We start from the raw sequence: 19,550 nt of genomic DNA on the forward strand, positions 1-19,550 counted from the left end.
AGGTAGTATTTTATATTAGCTTTAATAAACAAATAATTGATACTTTGGGTTACATTATCGTAAGGAGTCCCTAATTTTTTTAGCGTAATTGTTAGCTTATGTTATTTGCTGATAGCTTTCTATAGGTAAAATAATTTTTAAAACTGGTTTAGAAGTTTATACCTACATTATAAACAAATAACCTAAGCAAAAAACATAAAAAAAAAATAAAATCTTACATATAGATATAGATTTATGCATGTCACTTATACGTATAAGTGATTAACAAGAAGTATTTTATGACCATGACAGTAATGAAGGCAATCTCTTCTTAGATGCTATATATTACTATTAAAATTTATTTATTTATTTTTTATATAAAATGTGAAATGACAAGACACACATGTTTCAAAAAGTTTCATGAGTTTTTCAGTTAGTTAAACAAAAATAAAACGTTCCTAAAACTAGTTAAGCGACCTCCAAATTTCTCAATTCGCTATTCTATTTTTTATCAGTATGTTATATAATATCTTTTACAGTCGTTAGAGTTAACTCCCAACTTAATTTTGTTACGAATAAAGCCATCGGTCTTTTTTGAGTAAAATGCTGATCACTGCGGCGCATAATCTTTTGATAGATGATTTCATTCCACATTGTAAATTCAAACAGATACCTAAATATTTAAAATCTGATTTATGAAATATGTCGTGGTAATTTGGCATGTTTAAACCTAACATTGAGTTCTATCCTAGTCATTGAGTCAATATTAATTAGAATCACTGTTGTTTTTAGCGTTGCTAAATTTACATATTTGTGTGGAAAATGGTTGTTACAATTCTTTCCACCACAAATAGATTTTACTTAGGCACAAAAATAAAAAATATTTTATGAAATTTTGTTAATGAATGTGGTAATGATATAATAATGACCGAAATATATGGTATAATATACACATACATACATCATACGACATCTGTTTCTATTTTTAACTAAACGTGATATAATATGTATTATGCTTTATGACAGTTCCGTAAACGTGTATAGAATTATGGCAAAAAAGCCTAATGTAAAAGTCAAACATTAAAAACGTATAATATATCAAGACTGTTTAGTTATATCTACATTTGAATGTTGTGTGTGGTCGCCGGGCTTCCTCACAGACGGTTAATAAAGGAGCGCTGAAAAAATCTCTAGCTACTTCACACGCATTCCGACTTCTCGCCGCCCACACGGCACCGGTGTAATTTAAACGATATTAATTTAGTTAATGATTTATCTATAATTCTTCAACTCTGTGGTTATTAATGTGTCATGTTATAATATTAAATAAATCTAAAAACTAATAGAAAGCTTTACAGTATTTGAGAGCCTCAACACAAAATTAAAATTTTAATATTTTATCTATATTCGATATCTAAATTTCAGTTTCCCATTTATTAGATAGCATTATTTATTTATTTACTATTATTTGTCGTATACTAAAAAAATTACACATTTACTTTAGCTTTTAGCATCATAACTATCCGTAACACTACCATGACGTCAAATATGAATACCCAATTAATTATACGTCGGCCTATAGGTAATACCCTTAGATTATATAAATAGAGCATCAAGTCTCAAAAACGAGTCGAATTTTTGTCAGCTAATTACTTGACTCGTTTTTTTATGTGTTCTATATACTTACGCACTTTAAGTTTTTACGCATTAAAAAGATGCAAGAATTATAAAAGAAAATAAATATAGAAGTTATACAGGAAACATTGATAACTATTTATCACGCAAAATTATATGAAAAAGTAGACCCGCTTTTCCCGAAGCATTTGTATGGAGATACTTTATCTATATAACGTAAGGATATGCCATAACACAATGGTCTAAAGATGTGTTATAGCCCTTGCCATTACCAAAATAAAACTACTATCTTTGTCCCACTTGTTTACGCCATCGAACAGTTGGTCTTGCATTGCTGCATTTCAGTTTGAATAAAGAATTGCACACTCTACCACAAGTATTTTTTGACACGTGTAGGTATATTTTAATAATGAAATAAATTTTAAAACATTTTTCATTTTATAGTAAATAGAAATAAGATACACATTCGATTGTAGCTTTTAAAAACTCTACCCATAATGTGCAGGTTGTATAAACAGTAACATTAGCCGTAGCAGTGACAAGGGAGAGTACTGCTGCGAAGCGTAATATGAGATCTAATATCACTTGGTACGTTTCAAACAGATGTGTTTACAAAAGATTTTTAATTAGGTCTTTTAAAACAAAATATGACTAATGATTAACCACAACCTTTTATTTAAAAAATAAGTACAAAAATAATTTATATTATTTTTACCATGATAATGTTAATTACAAAATATTATTAATCTTTCTTCCTAAGTTTAGCACTCGAGACCTCAATAGCTTGGAGCCAATGTTTAATTTCTTCGGGACATTCTGGTTTTCTATCAGCGCCTGGTATACCTTTGAAAAGTGTCGCTGCGTCAACGTTAACAAGATTTTGTCTTGAGAGTACAACGGCACGCACAAAGCCGTCGCTTAGCGTTATAAATTTTTGTTCTATGAACAAGGTTTTATCTTCCCAGTAAACTAACTGTAAATTAAAAAATATAATATTTATATGTAAATTATATACAAAAATAAATATATTTTATATGCCTACCTAAATAGTTATAGGTTAATACTTGCATTTAATGTTTGACTATAATAATTTGACTAATAAATCTATATTAATACTACATTTTTGTCCGCTACTTCATAAACGTGGAAGTAAGAAAATTAATGAAATAAACTTCTAGACGGCAAATCAAGATTATTTATACACCAGTTTTTCAAATGTAATATAATTGTGAAAACTACATCCAATTTGCTGCATTAATTTTGCGTGATGTTGGAACAAACATATAAACTAAATGTTTAAAAAAATATTATTTTAGCTTCTGTTGCCTTTACTGAGACCCCTCATATTCATTTTTCTTAAAAGCATGTACAGACATCGTCTAGTTATTATTTCATATATATATATTATATTATATTATTATATATTAAGACATAAAGCAGAAGAATTGTTTTTGGAACGCGCTAATTTCAGAAACTACCAGCTGGATTTGAAAAATACTTTTCGCATTTGTTATTTCTTAAGGAAGTTTATAGCCTATTTGACATTACGATACGACCATGAACAAAGCCGCGATATAAACAATAATTAAAAATATTAAGTTGGTTACATCTTAGACAGTAAAAATCAAAGTTTTAGAATGGCCAATGAATCTTCTAGGTGGAATAATGTATTTGTAGTCCAAAATTGCTATTCATGTCTATGCAAAAGGCACTATTTTGTATCAGATGAATCAACAGCTTATTTAGTATTACCAATATTACAAAATCAACTAAAATGTCGAGTATGCTTATTATTTGGAGCATTTTTTAAAGTAATAGAAGTGAGTTGGCCACGACAAATGGATTTTATCTTTACCATTCAGTTATTTTAATTAATTAAAAATAAAATATTGTTACAAATAATTCTTAATATGTATAAAAATATTAATAAGTTGTTATTATAATGTATCCGCAATTATTTTACTTAAAATTTATTGCCAGACACTATTTAGATTTATCAGACTTTCATAAGTCAAATTTACGTAATTATAGGAAATTAAAACTTCTTATATGTTCCACAAAGAAAAAAATCTAAAGAGTTTACGGAATAATGAAATCTGCAGTAGTTAGTTTATTTTAAATACATACTGACCTTTGTTTCCACCTTATACGCAGTAAAAATTGGAATAGTTCGCCTGTAGCGTATACTGGAGGCTCCTTGAAGTGCGTGTCCATCAACTGCTTTTATATTTGTATAGATACCAGTGCGGTCATAAAAATGAAATCTCGCAAAGTCCAGCTCTCGTACGTATCGAGCATTATTCATATGCCTGAGGAATATGTCCACATCTTGTGTTGTACAAAAACCTGAACACGTATAAATTTTAAAGGTTAGACTAAAGTTATTATATATGTATATTGATCTTAGAATGTTGTTATTCGATCACACGTAAACGAAGAAAATGGAATGGTAACCCAGCTTCAGCTATTAGCTGTGCTATAGGCTGGCGGTGTACTCGTACTAGTGAGGGATGATACCTAAGGATCTTAAGTTACAGTATTACCTATATGGTAACACTATAATTCACGTATCATAATTTTTATAACTTATTACATTATTTATTTATTAGTTTACCATAATATTTAAGTAATAAGTACCTCCTAATATATAATATTTTATTTACTGAATAAATACATAAGTGCGAACAAAAAATAAACATCAGAAATAAATAATACCTACTACATGTACGTCAAATTTTGTAGGTGCCAAAAACAACAAAAACACTTTCACATTTAATTAGTAAGGACGTCTACTGATACAATAATATGATATAATATAGGTACCTAGGTACTACATTATACCATATATAAAGTTTTAATAATACATAAGTATATTATTATCATCATATCAGACATTAATAGTCCACTACTGAACATAGACATATATATATAACATAGGGATATGGTTCGCTTTTACTTGTTGTTTGCGTCATAATTTTGTTATGTTAATTACTCACCTATTCATTTCACTAAATACGAATACTTACAATACTGTTACTTATTAGGTACCTATTTAAATAGTAATTATGCCTATAATTACCTGTTTAATGAGTTTTAATACAATAAGTAGGGGGGAAAGGGATTGTTAGTAATGGAGATTGAGAATCCCATTGCTAGCAATATACCCAACCAGGTCGACCTCCTCGCGGTTCCCCCTGGAAACTATCATGGTTAATTCCCGATGAATTCATCATGATGGGCTAAATGGCCTGTTCTCATTCTCATCTATCACCCTTCACTGGTGCTCCGCCAGCGTATCCCGTTAGCGCAGGCGGGGTTACCATACCATTTTCACCCATCAAAAAAAAATACAATAAATAATTTAATGTGGTATGCTTGATGGTCATATCAAGAATTATTATAAAACTCTTCAATAAAACAATGACATTCTAATTGATTATTTATATTTAATCAAACAGCTTGCGAGCAATACCACCACCGTCGCCACCACCGTTTTGTTTTCTGAACAGATACTAATATTGAATAATATATGCAAATATATTTATTGTGCTTCCTATAATAAATAGACAGCTAATAATTATAATTGTTATTTTTGCATTAAGTAGGTATGGTTGAAAACTGAACGTCATAACATGGTCATAACATTATGTCTGTATTTTTTTTTCTAAATTTATAAAATCTATATTACATATACATTATATAGCCTGTTTTTTTCTGTAATGTTTACAAATGCTTTATTAATTGTAATGATTTCTGATATTTTGAATTTCTAAACTGGAATAAAAACCATTCAGTAATGGATAATAGAAACTCTATCGTAATAATATGATTACTACTCTCAATAACTATAATCCTACTTCAATTAGTAGCTAGTCCTGTTTTGAAATTTTGAGCACAATTCTTTGACCCCATAGCAAAGGAAACAAAAATATCTTGTTTAATTACTTTCTCACGATAAATTTGCATTGTTTTCCTAATCTATATTACATACATACCCTATTTGATATTATTTCTTATAAAATCATTTGCGCATAATGGATATTTTATATATAAAAAAATGGGAACTTACCATAAATAGTTGTGGTGTCATTAACACCACACTTTTTCGAAAACAATCTTCCAATTCCTATAGTAAAGGCAATACGTAAGAAATAATTAACATCCCATAATATATAGGCGATAGCTACGATTGTCGCAATAATACAGTACATGTCTTTAATATAATATTACTATATTTATAAATGTATATATACTTATTATTAAATTTAAGGTGAATGCTAGTAACTGACACCTGATACGGCCTTTTCCACAATATTACAATATTATGAACGTCACTGTTAGTAGGCTGGAGTCACTGAACCGGTTTACCATCTTGAAGTTTGTCACAATACACACATTCTATTCGGAACTAAATTCAAGTTGAAGTTTAAAAGTTAACCTTTATACAACTTCGAATAGCATGGAATAATAATTAACTGAATTTTAAATGACTTTCAAAAGGAAACTACTTGTATATTTTTGGGACTCCATTACAATACTACGACATTAATTCTGGGTTGTGAATCAAATTTTACTTTTATGTACTTTATTATGTATTTTATGTACTTTTATGTATTATTTTACTTGTTGTACCGTATGCATAAAATTATTATTACTTTTATTTCTTATAATATGTTTATCTTAAAGTTAATAATTATACATGTACTTATATGGGCTTATATTATTATTCCACATAGATAATGCTATTACCTATCTACTTATTATCTTCTTCAATATTCTTTCTCAATTTAGTGCTTGTTATATTCATGCTATGAAGCCATACGTTAATGTAGTCTGGACAGTTCGGTCTTTTATCAAATCCTGGCAGGTTTTCGAGAAGCAATTCACAAGATTCTCCGTTCTTCCCAATAGCATATTGACGTGATACTATTGAGTATCGTATTTTTCCGTCGGGTATTGTTATCAATTCGTGTTCAAAAAATAATGATCGGTTGTCCCAGTAAATAAGCTGAAACAAAATCAACATCTTTTGTGTAGAATAAATACCTACATATATGTGAGATAATAAAATATCTATTTATATATTGTCACTGTATATATACCATAAATATCTCAAAACTATTTTAAGATACACTTAATTATCATTTAAAAATGTAACGGTTATATACATGTATATATGACGTCAGCTTTATAAAGTGGCATCATTGTCAACAAAATAAAATACTAATTTAATAATATTATCATTTATATACAGTATATTACGTACCTTTGTATTTATTTTATAAAATGAAAACAAATGTACAGGCCTTATGCATATTGTATGGGTACAACCTTGTAGAGATTTTATTTTAAGGGCCCTACTGCGATGATATATTCTAGTACGATCATAAAAATGGTATCTTGCAAAATCTATCTCGCGAAGTATCCTAGCCAAACGAAGATGCCGGAATCTTATATCACAATCATGAAAACTACAAAAACCTGCAAAGAAACGTGCAGAATAAGAACCCTATACTTTGATGATTTAAATATTAAATTCAGATATCACTTTACAATACGAGTAGGTAGACAAACATATAGTATATGATAATTTCTAATAATTGTAATACATTCTATGCTGTCCGTACTACTTATCTCTATAAACTATATATATTGTTGCCAGTTGTCTGATATCAATTTCATTATCATTCTAAGTTGCATAAAAAAAAGTTTTATTTTTTTCCTCAATAGTAATCGGTCGCCATTTTTACAATCATTTCTGATAGCGACATTTATAAGAGGCTAGTAACTCGAAAATTATTATTTTTCAAGTAATATTTAATTACTATACTTATATAATATAATAACAAGTAACATTTAAAGGTCACCACAATCATAACAAACAACTACGCATGTAGTTTAAGTGATGTATCTCATCACTTTTTAATACAGCGCTTTTTAATTTAAACTAAATGTTCACCATTCCCACCATTCATTCCCGGTCCGAAATAGGAATTGTGAACACCTTTTCGGATGTAGCTTAAAAATAAAATAAATCATCATTTATACGAGTATAATGTTTAAACTACAAATTACACTTACCATAAATGGTCGTGATATTATTTAAAGGAACTGTTTTTTGATATATTCTACCACTTAACACTGTGAAATAAGTACGCACAAAATAATTTATATCAAAAATAATAAAAAGTATAATTAACGGTATCAAAAAGCACAACATTTTGATGTGAGGTAAATTAACCTAGGTACTTCAAGTAGATTCTGATTGTGAAACGGGAATAGGTATGTTTAAAGAAACAGTAATTCAACTTACAAGTACATGCAAATAAGGTAGAAACTTATACAATAAATTAAAGAATAATCATGACAAGTCAGTACAACTTGTAGTTCATTAGACAGTTATAATAACACTGGTAAACGCGATTTTTTGCCGTTACTCTAATTATATATTTTCACTATCTCTAATGTATAAGTTATAACAGAAAAATAATAAAAAAATCTATTACATCGAAATATCTAAATAAATGGTAAACTATGAATTTGACATAATTTACGACAATATATAATAAATTGGTCAAAATAACAAAAATAAGACTGTTACTAGTAATTACACGATACATCCTCACATTTCAATGGGATATTTTGGTTTATTGGCGTTTAATATTTTTACAGTGACAACTATAGTTAACCGCGTTTTATTTTTAGTGTTTTTTAACGAGTTTAGACTATTTAGTTAGGGTCTCCATACAAATGCTTCACTAAAAACAAGTCAACATTTTTATTCATATGTGCGTGCATAAGGTTAGCATATGAATATGCATTTATTACTAAGAACAAGTTGATAAAATGTAAAATTATATTGTTCGTTCAAATTATTTGAAAGAACTAGATAAACAATTCGTAATAATACTTATATTTGCTGAATACTTTAATTTATATCTGATAATCCAATTACTTACCACATTAAAAAAGCGCGATTATGTGATTTAAAAAATATAAGCAAAAATTTAGTTAAACGTCAAATTGGCTAGCTAAAACTTGACTTAAGGATTACTTGCTCTGTTGACCCGTTTTTGACACTCAATACTCTATCTAATCTAACGAGTTATGCTTAATTGACAAGTTCGTGACAAATATTTTTTAATTTGTATAGGTATGTATTGCTTTTAAATCAGTTACATGTGTAATATAGTTATGTTGGTGAAAACCTTGTGCCTAACATATGCCCTGTGGGTTGTTTAGGTCAGTATTTAAACTAGGACTCGATCTTAAGACACTAGGATGACAAATAAGCATTCCAATGATGTAGCAACCTTACCTACCTTACCTTATAAATTTTATCTAATAAGATAAATGGACAGGGAATAAAATGAAATTGGGAAAAGACAATCTAGTCCAGTCGGTCCTAATTTAGAGTGTTGTCACGGATTTGTAACTGTCTGTGATAATAGCTGTAGGCGTAGGGGTCCTGTTTATGTTTGTGTGGTTAACTTATTTAAGGTTTATTTTTCAAACCTGTCACTTTATTGATTTGCTTTAACATAACTATAGATAAAATATAGGTACGTGCCTACCTAAGTATTATATATAATATGTCATCAACAAACAGAATAGATAATAAATATGTAAATAAGTTTATTTATACATGTGTAACTTCTTGCTTTCCCCACGCATACCATATTTAGAGGAAATTATATACCCACAATTATAACTCTTAATGGGTATTTTTTTAATAAATGACAACGGTATGGCAACCCCGCCTGTGTTAACGATATACGCTGGCGGGGCACCAGCGAGGAATGTAGGTGAGCATGGAAAGGCAGGTCAGTCAGCCCATTGTGATTAATTCACTTATAGTTGAACACCATGGTTTCCATGGGGACCGCGAGGAGGTCGACCTGACAGGGCATATTGTTAGCAATAGGGTTACTGGTCCTCATTACTAACAATCCCTTCTTCCCCCTCTAATGGGTATTCAAATGCAAGTGTCGACTGTCGCCTTTATCGTGAATGATATGTCCACATTTAGTTTAGCAAATTAGAATCCAAAGTGGCAGAATACGTGTCTACCGCTATATCTCTTTCGGATTTATTTTGTTTTATCATTGCTTTCTATCACCTATGAGATCTTCTTCTTCATCATAAATTTTTTTGTTGATTCAATTTGAAATTAAAAATAACAAAAAGATTTCGGTATCGTTCAGATTCAAACTTACGACCGTTTTTTATTTAGACTGGAATAGTATACCATTGGGTTACGACGCAGGGCTATAATAAAAAAACACTATAAATTGAGCTCTAAAATTTATTAGCATAAAATCAATACCGCATTGATACGAATGCAAAGCAATTTAATATTTAGATACAATTTTCTTTAGCGTTGTCATTGATAAATAATTATAACATAAATGTAACGGTGAACAGAAATGTTTGTATCTATAAACTCATAAAATTCTACCTTTGTATTTTTTAATCAGTGATGTGAATTACACTGTCGGCAATCGGGTGTACAAGGATTACACGGTGCCGGCGTCTGGTGTGGATGCTGAAGTGGTAATAGTAGCGGCGTGGAGAGAGCAGGCAGTGCTGGTAGTGGTACGAGCCATTCCGAGCCGCATACTCGCCCCATAACTAGAGCAGGTAGTAGAGGAGCTCGCGGTCCCACAGGACGAAATGCAGACCACCTAGATTCTACCTCTTCGGTACTTGATACTGAAGCGTCGAAGCTCGAACTTGTTCCGAATGATGTCGGAACTTTATCCCGGTGAGCCTACGAAAAGGTTCATGTAAATGTTTATGTCTATTATCATTATACAGAACACCTAATATCATTAAAGGCAAGTATAAAAAAAAATTTTAATTAATTACTTAAAAAAATCATTACCTTATTATCCACACAGGGAATAAAAAGCTCATTTAGCTTTTTAAAAATTATAAATTCAATATTATAATCCATTGCCAAAAGTCAATTATAAATTGACTTTTGGCAATGGATTGATGTTTGAAGTCAAAGACCGGAATATAATGTTCAGTTTATTATTGGCACAAATTATCAATTTTATTAGGCATATCATATCACGAGAAATTTTAAATACCTAACATTAGCTTTCATTTATAACATATTAGAATTTCTACTTATCGCACAACAGTCTCAAAGCTTATATTAGAAATCAATTCCGTCAAAAAATGTTTTCACAAAAAAAACATTTTATATGTAAATTTGTTTGTCTACCAAGACAAACTAATTTACATATAGTAATGGCGAATGTTAAATTTTTTTTCAAAATACAAAATTATATTTTTGTACGAGTATTTACTTACATGAGTAGCGTTAAAATGTTCAACAGCGCGAAGTAAGTCGTGGTTGCAGCGACGCAACACCAATTCGAGGACTGACCGCTTCTTGCCCGGGAACAATTTCCTTAACATTTCAAGACCGGCAGTACTAACTGCCCCCTCAGCTTCTGCCATTTCATCAGTTTCACCAACTCTATTTCAAAATAAAAAGTACTTTATACTACTACATACATACTATTTATCCATATAATATTCGAAAAATTTCACGTAACAAGTTTGAATGTATTCCAAGGTATTTTCTATCACTGAAGAATTACGAACATCTTTAGCGTCGGTGAGATTTTAATTCTTGGTCATTGACGTTTATAAGTTAAGATAGTAATACCACCATGACGAAATACTATAATATATTTATTATTTCTTTGCTAAAAATAAACTAGGTTATAAATAACCGTCCCGCAGAGCAGTATTTAAGAAATCACTTCGATACTTTAATTCCAGATATGGACACAATACAATTAAATAATTGTCTGATTTATGGACTAAATTAATGTACTTAAGTAAATATTTACAACTATTACGCTACTAGCTTTATCCGCAGCTTCGTCCGAGTTACCAGAATATATGTATATAGATAGATAGATAGATATTTTTTATTGTTTCCTCCAAAAGCTTACAATACTAACGTATTATAAATAGATACAAACAATTACAAGAAATGTTCACACTGAGAAAATAATGGGCGGCCTTATCGCTAAAAGCGACCCCTTCCAAGCAACCTTTGGATGGAGAAGAAGTGTTATAAACAGTTTTATCGGAGCCACGATGAAAATTTTATTATTTTAAATACATGTAGAGATATATACTGGCCAAAATAAATAGCAACCTAATTCTTCTTCATCCTATATAAGGTAAAATAGGTAAGTGTTACCAAATTTCATAAGAATTGATTAAACTTTTAAGACGTTAACAGATAACGCAAACAAGCTGAATATTGAGAAATGAGATAACCTTCGTGCGGTTGCAGAAGAATTTCCCGCTGAGTCTGGAGAGGTGCTACAACAATCCGGTAGAGAGTCGCTAGTCTCGCTGTCTATATGGATCGGCTGTATAGGAAATAAGACAAATTCACAATAAAAAAATTATTATCTTAATATCACATAGGAATAAGAATCTTTACTTAATTATTCAATCGATTATTATACTAATTAATGTCATCATTCATGTTCGTTTATTTATACAAAACGTTTACGATGACATGATGTTTTAAATGTACAGATGTTTGATTTTGTTATTGTGCTTAAATGCTTAAGATGGTATTTAGTTCACATGTTGACTATGACCTAAATTTATACATAAGATCCTTTTTATCCTAAGATATGAAGTCAAAGTAATAGAATATAGCTGGTATTAACTAAATACTAAATATAAATAAAATACCGTTTGATCATCAGCAGCTGAGTCAGGTTCAGGACCAGGGCTAGGGCATGGTGCGGTTACACGCATTCCGTAAATACGACCAGGAGGAAGAGCTTCTAACGGAGTCCCACTTTCGACAGAAGCCAAGTGTAAAGCAATTTTATCTTCAGCCGCTTGTTGTCTTTTAAGCGCCACCTATTTATCAAATGTCTTAGTTCTCTCATGTTGTTACTGACATTCAACAACTACCTACCAGAGGGAGACTTTGTACAAAAGTCGATTGCTACCTCTGTCCCATTCGTGTTTCAACCGTGAAGCAGTTGTGTTTGCATGGCTGTGTTTCGGTTTGAAGGGTGGGATATGGCGTGAATATACAGAGGAATAACACCTAAGTCCTCAGGAATGGCAACGCATGGGGGGTATCATGGGCGAAACAGTATACTCTGTTATGTCCACGGTACTGCTCATGTGTATAGGCGACGGTTACCACTTTCCATCAGGTGGGCCGTCAGCTTGTTTGCCATTCTAAGTTCTATAAAAAAAAAAAAAAAAAAAAAAAAAAAAAAAAAAAACCTATTAGTCATATTATTCATATTAACTGTGTCTTATTTATGTATATGCAAGTATTAATAAAATTATTGGTAGGCGCTACCTTTCGAGCAATATGGTGATAATCAAAACAAATAAAAATCTTAATCAAAAACTGAATCTTGTTAAACTTAAAGTATTATAAAATGAAACATAACTAAAAACGTCACCTAAAAAAACTAATCTATAATATAGTATTGAGAATAAAATGTAAGGAATAGTAATGTGGTTAAATTAATTTAGCGGAAAATCAATGATAAACATTGGATGTAACTGTATTTGCTGAGCAGCCACCCCTGCATAGCCGTCGGCCACCACGTTGGGCTCTATTAGGTCCCCAGGCGAGATCGTCGCTTCATTGGAAATATAAACAAAACTCAATCCGAGTACACAATAAATAACAACCGTATCTATACCATATCGCATAATACTAAGTTTTCTCTACTGTTGGTATTATGTTAATAGATTACCAGCCTAACTATAGTTAAACTACGTCACATGAATTATATTGTACCTTTATTGTGTTTGTTGTTAACAATTTGTATATTCCCATAAAAAAGTATATTTCGACGTTGCAATTGTGAGAAAACCAGTTATTTTGATCTAAAAACTAACCTCTTGAACCGATTTTGATAAAATTTCTATGGAACAAATCTCCAAGAATAATCTTTAAAATAAAAATACAAATCGGTTCAGAACTAACGAAGCTATGAGGTAACGAACAAAATACAACCGAATTGAGAACCTTCTTCTTTCTGAAATCGGTTAAAAATTGGTAGCAAAATACAGATTCGATAGCTTCCTACATGAAAGATGACATATAAAATACACGTCAAATTTTCAATTTTTAGACCTATTCTATGTTTTAAACCAATTATTTTTATATAAATAGATACGTATTTAGATGAATCTAGGTATGGTACCTATTTAATTTATTTACCACAGAGACTAGCGTTTGCTTATTATACATATTTACGCTTAACAAAATCTACAGAGCATATAGACTTTTACAATAATTACCTATGTAAGAACATGATTTGATAATGCATTTAAAATTCAGGATAAAAGTGCTGAGACATCGACAGCGATGCATTACTGTGTAAACCGATCGATGCTTCATCCGGCGTCTACGGTAAACACGTGCCACTTGTTTAAATAAACTGAGACGCCGCATTAGCTGTTCTCGATTTCACTACATTAAAACACATTAACGCTTCTAAATTGCATGTTATTTTAGAATTAGTTATCGCCGGTATCTAAATCACTCTATTATGCGGTAGGTCTATAATGTCCATTTTTAGATTTTTCATTTCCCTTATAAAAATTCGAAGCAATATGAAATAATTGAGAAATCAAATGTTTTTGACTCGAAAATATCATAACTTCTTCAATATGATAACAACAATTTCTATGAATTCACATCCTGAACCTTGTTTAAATGTATATGTAGGATCAACTTCAGGACACTTCTTTTTTTTATACCACTGAGGTGACAAACAAGCATACAAGTAAGTGATTACCGTAGCCTATAAACACCTGCAATACCAGAGGTATAACGCGTGAGTTGCCGACCCTGAAGAAACCTCTTTACCCCCCTTTTAAAGAACCCCATTCTGTAGGTTCTTGGAAAAACCTCGGCAGAGAGCTCATTCCACAACCTGAGTGTTCGTGGGAGGAAACATCTCTGAAACCGCGCAGTACGCGACCATTGAGGCTGTAGGACATGAGGATGAACACCCTGTATATGGCGAGCCGTACGATGGTAGAAAGTGGCTGTGGGCATCATACTGAACAATTCCTCTGAGCACAATACGTTGTACAAGCAGTAGAACACGCAGAGTGATGCAAAATCTCTCTTAAGACTTGAGGGTTCGATACCGATTGTGAGTCTGGGATCATCGACAATTCTCATAGCTCGTCGTTGCAACGAATCGAAGGGTTCAAGCTGATATTTAGGTGCTCCCGCCTATAAGTGACAGCAATGCTACATGTGGGGCCGTGTTTGCGATTTGTAGGGCTTTAATTGCTAATCCGGCGTGAAGTAATGCTTTGCTCTGTTGAGCACACCGAGTTTTTTGAATGCCAGCTTCACCTTATCTTCAAGGTGGCCACGGAATTATACATCACTAGAGATATCGACACCAAGAATCCTTGATATGAGTTATTGAATGCTTTTAGAGATGTTTTTTTTAATGGGTGAAAATGGTATGGTAACCCCGCCTGCACTAACGGGATACGCTGGCGGAGCACCAGTGAAGGGTGATAGATGAGAATGAAAACAGGCCAGTTAGCCCATCATGAATTCATCAGGAATTAACCATGATAGTTTCCAGGAAGAACCGCGAGGAGGTCGACTTGGTTGGGTATATTGCTAGCTATGGGATTCTCAGTCTCCATTACTAACAATCCCTTTCCCCCCGCTTTTAGAGATGTTAAGAGACGTGTCTTGGAACTGTGGAGCCACAGCAAATGGGTTTGTTTTAGCGGTAAACGCGCAAGCTTGTGTCTTAGCGGGGTTAAAGTGGACTAAGTTTTGTCGTCCCCAATCGGAGACTTTAGTTAACGTTCTCTCGATTTTAGATACAAGCTGTTCACGATTGTCCTCCACGATGGAACGAGGGATATTGGTACGACCCGTATAATGGGCATCCCCAGTGCTGTCATCCGCATAACAATGAATGTCACCTAAGGACAACATATCATTAATATGCAGTAGAAACAACGGGGATAGCACAGAGCCCTGCGGGACACCAGCGTTAATGTCCATGCTTTCGGAGCAGCAACCTTTAACAACGATTTTTATGCATCCGCCGGACAAAAAAACTGGCAACCCATTCACAAAGGCTGTCAAGAAGTCCATAGTAGGGCAGTTTAGATAGAAGACCCCGACGCCAGACCCGGTCAAAAGCCTTTGCAATATCAAGACCCATAGCGAGCGTCTCACCCTGACTCTCAATGGCTGAAAAGGCTTAAAAGGACGGTAATTTTGTAATTTCACCCCATTAGACAAGAAATATAAAAGTTTTGTTTATATTTCATTCTAAAAATATTATATGCTATAAAATATAATCCAATGTTACTTATAATCATAAGTTTGTAAAAAACCCAACTTAAAAATTAATATTTTAAAATTAATCCCTTTATATATATTTTCTATATATAAAGGAAATATTTTTAAAATCAGCCCTCACCTTCTTACGAGTATAATCTTCAATGATATTTTAATGACTAGAACCACAATTTGATAGGAATCATGATTCTTTATAGGTAAATAGCATCAATAATAAACTTTAAACTATAGAAATTTCTACATTTTAGTACAAATCTATACCTACTTAGACGAATACATTGGAAATTTGCGAACGCTAGACACTTGATTAAAACATCTCATTAAGCATGACATAGAGATATTCCGCACAAAACACTTCAATTTACACACATGGACACACCCTACATACAGGAAATATTTTTTGGCGTCCTAATCCTCAATAACAGTAATGCCAAAAAGTTGTTGTCATGGGAAAAGTAGCAAAAATATGAGTGGGACAGAAGTGTCTCTATATAAACAAATCTCTGTTCTCTGGGGAAAACAATTGTTAGTAATATGGACTAGCAATCCCATTGCTAACAATATTCCATGACAGAAATTCCTCACAGTTGCAATTGGAAACTATAGTACTTACTTAATTTCAGATCAATTCATCATGATGGGTTAATTTATCTGCCTTTTCATCCTCACCCACCTATCATCGCTCCATGACACCCGCCAGCATATACCGTTAGCGCAAAGGGGGTTATCATACTTACCATTCCCTTATCAGCCATTAAAGAAAGTTTGAGTCCGCTAAGCTGTAACTATTTCCATTTTAATATGAATTATATAGTATATATATTTTAGTGATGTGTTAGTAATAATTAATTAAGATATGGAAGCATAAAAATTTTGTCATTACGAATGGAAATAGGTACTTGAGGAGTACCATCTCACAGAACTATTCATGTCTATAGACAACGATTACTAGTTTTCATCAGGTAAGTATGTCGTCAGGTTGTTTGCCTTTCAAAATTTTAAAACTGAAATAAAAAAATGCAACAAGTAGGATACCATTAGCGTAGCAGTGTAAGGATTCTAATTTCAATTCTATTTTTAATCTAAATTTATCTTAATTTTTAATTTTATTCCTGGTGCTTTTCACTATCATTATCATCCATCAGCACCTTCAATAATTGGAGATATAACTTAGTAGGTGCAAACATATATACTTACGAAACATAAGTAGTTACACCTCTAGCCGTAGCCATCAACTTTCTAAAAAATTCAATTTCTATTAAAAACCAGGTACATACCTGAGCGGCCATAATGCGCTGCCTTTCCTTAATGAGGCCACATTTTGGACACTGACACAATCTGTAACTGCAAGCCTTCTTATGTCCCCGAAGGCTTGATATGAGACCGTGGTTGCGGCATCGCGCGCATTTCGGTACCCGTGCACGTCCGTTATTCATACTGTTTAATATGTACCTAAATACACGAGTAAATATAATAAGTACTGTTAAACAGGATTTTATTAATTATTTACCAGATGGTGAATTAAAACAAATGTCTTCAACTTATATGTACCTTTACCTCTACCTCTTATATGTACTGTGTTCCACTTTGAAGTTTGAGAAATTATAAAAAGTTAGGATCGTTTATAACAGTAAAATTACATGTTATGGTAGCATAAAAACATAGTTTATTACTTAATTATTAATTTATGATGATTAATATATAATGATTAATACCTACTCGTATTTTCTGTTAAAAGGTTCATCTTATTTACCATTCTAATGGGTCTCGCCGTGTTTCCTTATGAAATCTGCACTGGTGTCTTTGAAAACTTATTGTCTTTGAAACTGTCTTTGAAAAATATTTTTTGACCAATTATCAAATCCCTAACGTTACCTATTCGTTTATGGAAAATGAGGATTGCAACCCTAAATTATTTTTCTATAAAAATATAATAGATATTTGAATAAAACAAAAGCGACATGAAAGCTCCTAACTAACTTTACTTTTTTTTATAAATTTCCAAATAATTATAAGGAAAAAAAAATATTGAAAAAAAGGGGTTATTTTTAGTGGCTATTTTTTGAGGTACACCGACCAAAAAAATGCATGTATTCAATACATATTTAACAGTAATATATAACAATTGCAAAGATGTGTGATGAGTGGAACATATTAAAAAAAAATTGTATATAAGTAGGCGTAATATGGTGAGCCGATACTGATTGAGACTTGTACCAGTTATACGAGCTAATGAGCTCCCTTCGACAGATTTTCTCTTACAATATAATTTAGGACTTTCTATAAAAGTATCTTAAAACATTTAAAAGACCGAAATTATTTTATTATAATAATTGGTCATAAATTATTTCTAACAACTAGCAATATATTAAAGGCATCAGTGTCAACAAAGACGCCAGTGCAGATTTCATAAGGAAACACGGCGAGACCCTTTTATTTAAAAAGTAAATAAAGATTTAACAATAAATTTCATTAATTACCATGCTTCATGCTACTGAGTATCACAGAGTTCTTTCTAGGAACATTCGCATGTATTCATAGGTACACAACTAAACGAGTACGTATTGCGGAAATAATGAAGCTAATGTAATAAGTTAATTGATATGACCGTATTTTCTATATTGAAAATTACATAGCTAGATATTTATTTAACAACATTTTCATAAAATCTTATGATTAAATAAATATAAATAGATATATCTATGCCTACAGTGTATAAAACCGTGAAGGTATATACCTATAGTTTTAATAATTAAAAAATGTATCCCACATAAAAACCAACTTCAACGCTGACTACCCCAGATATTTTAATCTAAAAACTAAACTACTAAACCGATTTTGATGAAATTTCTATGAGACCAATCTGTAAGTATATCCTTTCAGATAAATAAGATTTTTACAAATCAGTTTACAACTGACGGAGTTAAGAGATAACAAACAAATAAAATCTAACCGAATTGAGACCCTCCTTTTTTTAAAGTCGGTTAAAAATCGCAAATTACTAACTGAGATTGTAGTAGGTAGGTTTTTATAGATATATAGTCATTTTTACAAAGATAATGTATTTAGAAAAAGAAAAATATTGATTAAATATGTAATGTAAATCATTCATTTTCATTATGTAATATATATAATAAAAATTGCAGATATAGTAAGTACTCTGACAATTTGATGTCTTACCTTGCACTACCAACCAAATTATCAAAACAACTTTATAAATATTCAAAATATGTATGTATGACTATCAAAATAAAATTAACACTCAACAGGTCTTTCTAGATAACACAAATGTTTATTATCAAGGTATGTAGCATTATCATTTAATAATGATTGCAATGTGTCACTTCACTTTTAAAATTACTGCAACACTGTAATACCGCCCACACATCTCTCCGCCCTGAAACTAGTATCATGAAAGCAGATTTGATAAAAAAAATGTTAAAATGAAAGGCGTAATAATTCCGCCCTCATACCACAATAGCTATACGCGAAAATAACCTTCATATCCATGCAGATAAATCTCAATTTAGTTTTAACTTGTTACATTCTGATGCAGCATCCG

At 31.5% G+C, this 19,550-nt stretch overlaps 3 protein-coding genes across 3 annotated transcripts; all 3 read right to left on the reverse strand.

Moving 5' to 3' along the window:
• Positions 1–2,266: 2,266 nt before the first annotated feature.
• On the reverse strand, positions 2,267–5,963 carry LOC113511702 (protein THEM6). Its single transcript, XM_026895400.3, has 3 exons — positions 5,684–5,963; positions 3,746–3,960; positions 2,267–2,587 (listed from the first exon to the last, which is right to left on the reverse strand). The coding sequence occupies exons 1-3, from the start codon at positions 5,823–5,825 to the stop codon at positions 2,357–2,359; spliced, it is 588 nt and encodes a 195-aa protein (XP_026751201.1). The 5' UTR covers positions 5,826–5,963; the 3' UTR covers positions 2,267–2,356.
• A 187-nt stretch (positions 5,964–6,150) lies between these two features.
• On the reverse strand, positions 6,151–7,989 carry LOC116413571 (protein THEM6-like). The gene is made up of 3 exons (XM_031913519.2): positions 7,696–7,989; positions 6,881–7,095; positions 6,151–6,622 (listed from the first exon to the last, which is right to left on the reverse strand). The coding sequence occupies exons 1-3, from the start codon at positions 7,832–7,834 to the stop codon at positions 6,368–6,370; spliced, it is 609 nt and encodes a 202-aa protein (XP_031769379.2). The 5' UTR covers positions 7,835–7,989; the 3' UTR covers positions 6,151–6,367.
• Positions 7,990–9,911: 1,922 nt separating this feature from the next.
• LOC113511952 (doublesex- and mab-3-related transcription factor dmd-4) lies at positions 9,912–19,411 on the reverse strand. Its single transcript, XM_026895683.3, has 6 exons — positions 19,169–19,411; positions 17,266–17,440; positions 12,352–12,525; positions 11,923–12,017; positions 10,936–11,104; positions 9,912–10,384 (listed from the first exon to the last, which is right to left on the reverse strand). Exons 2-6 carry the CDS (start codon positions 17,422–17,424, stop codon positions 10,088–10,090), a joined length of 894 nt encoding a protein of 297 aa, XP_026751484.2. The 5' UTR covers positions 17,425–17,440; positions 19,169–19,411; the 3' UTR covers positions 9,912–10,087.
• Positions 19,412–19,550: the final 139 nt, after the last annotated feature.

The sequence above is a fragment of the Galleria mellonella genome, unplaced genomic scaffold (genome assembly GCF_026898425.1).
Source record: "Galleria mellonella isolate WM207_F2 unplaced genomic scaffold, CSIRO_AGI_GalMel_v1 utg117, whole genome shotgun sequence".
NCBI lineage: Eukaryota > Metazoa > Arthropoda > Insecta > Lepidoptera > Pyralidae > Galleria > Galleria mellonella.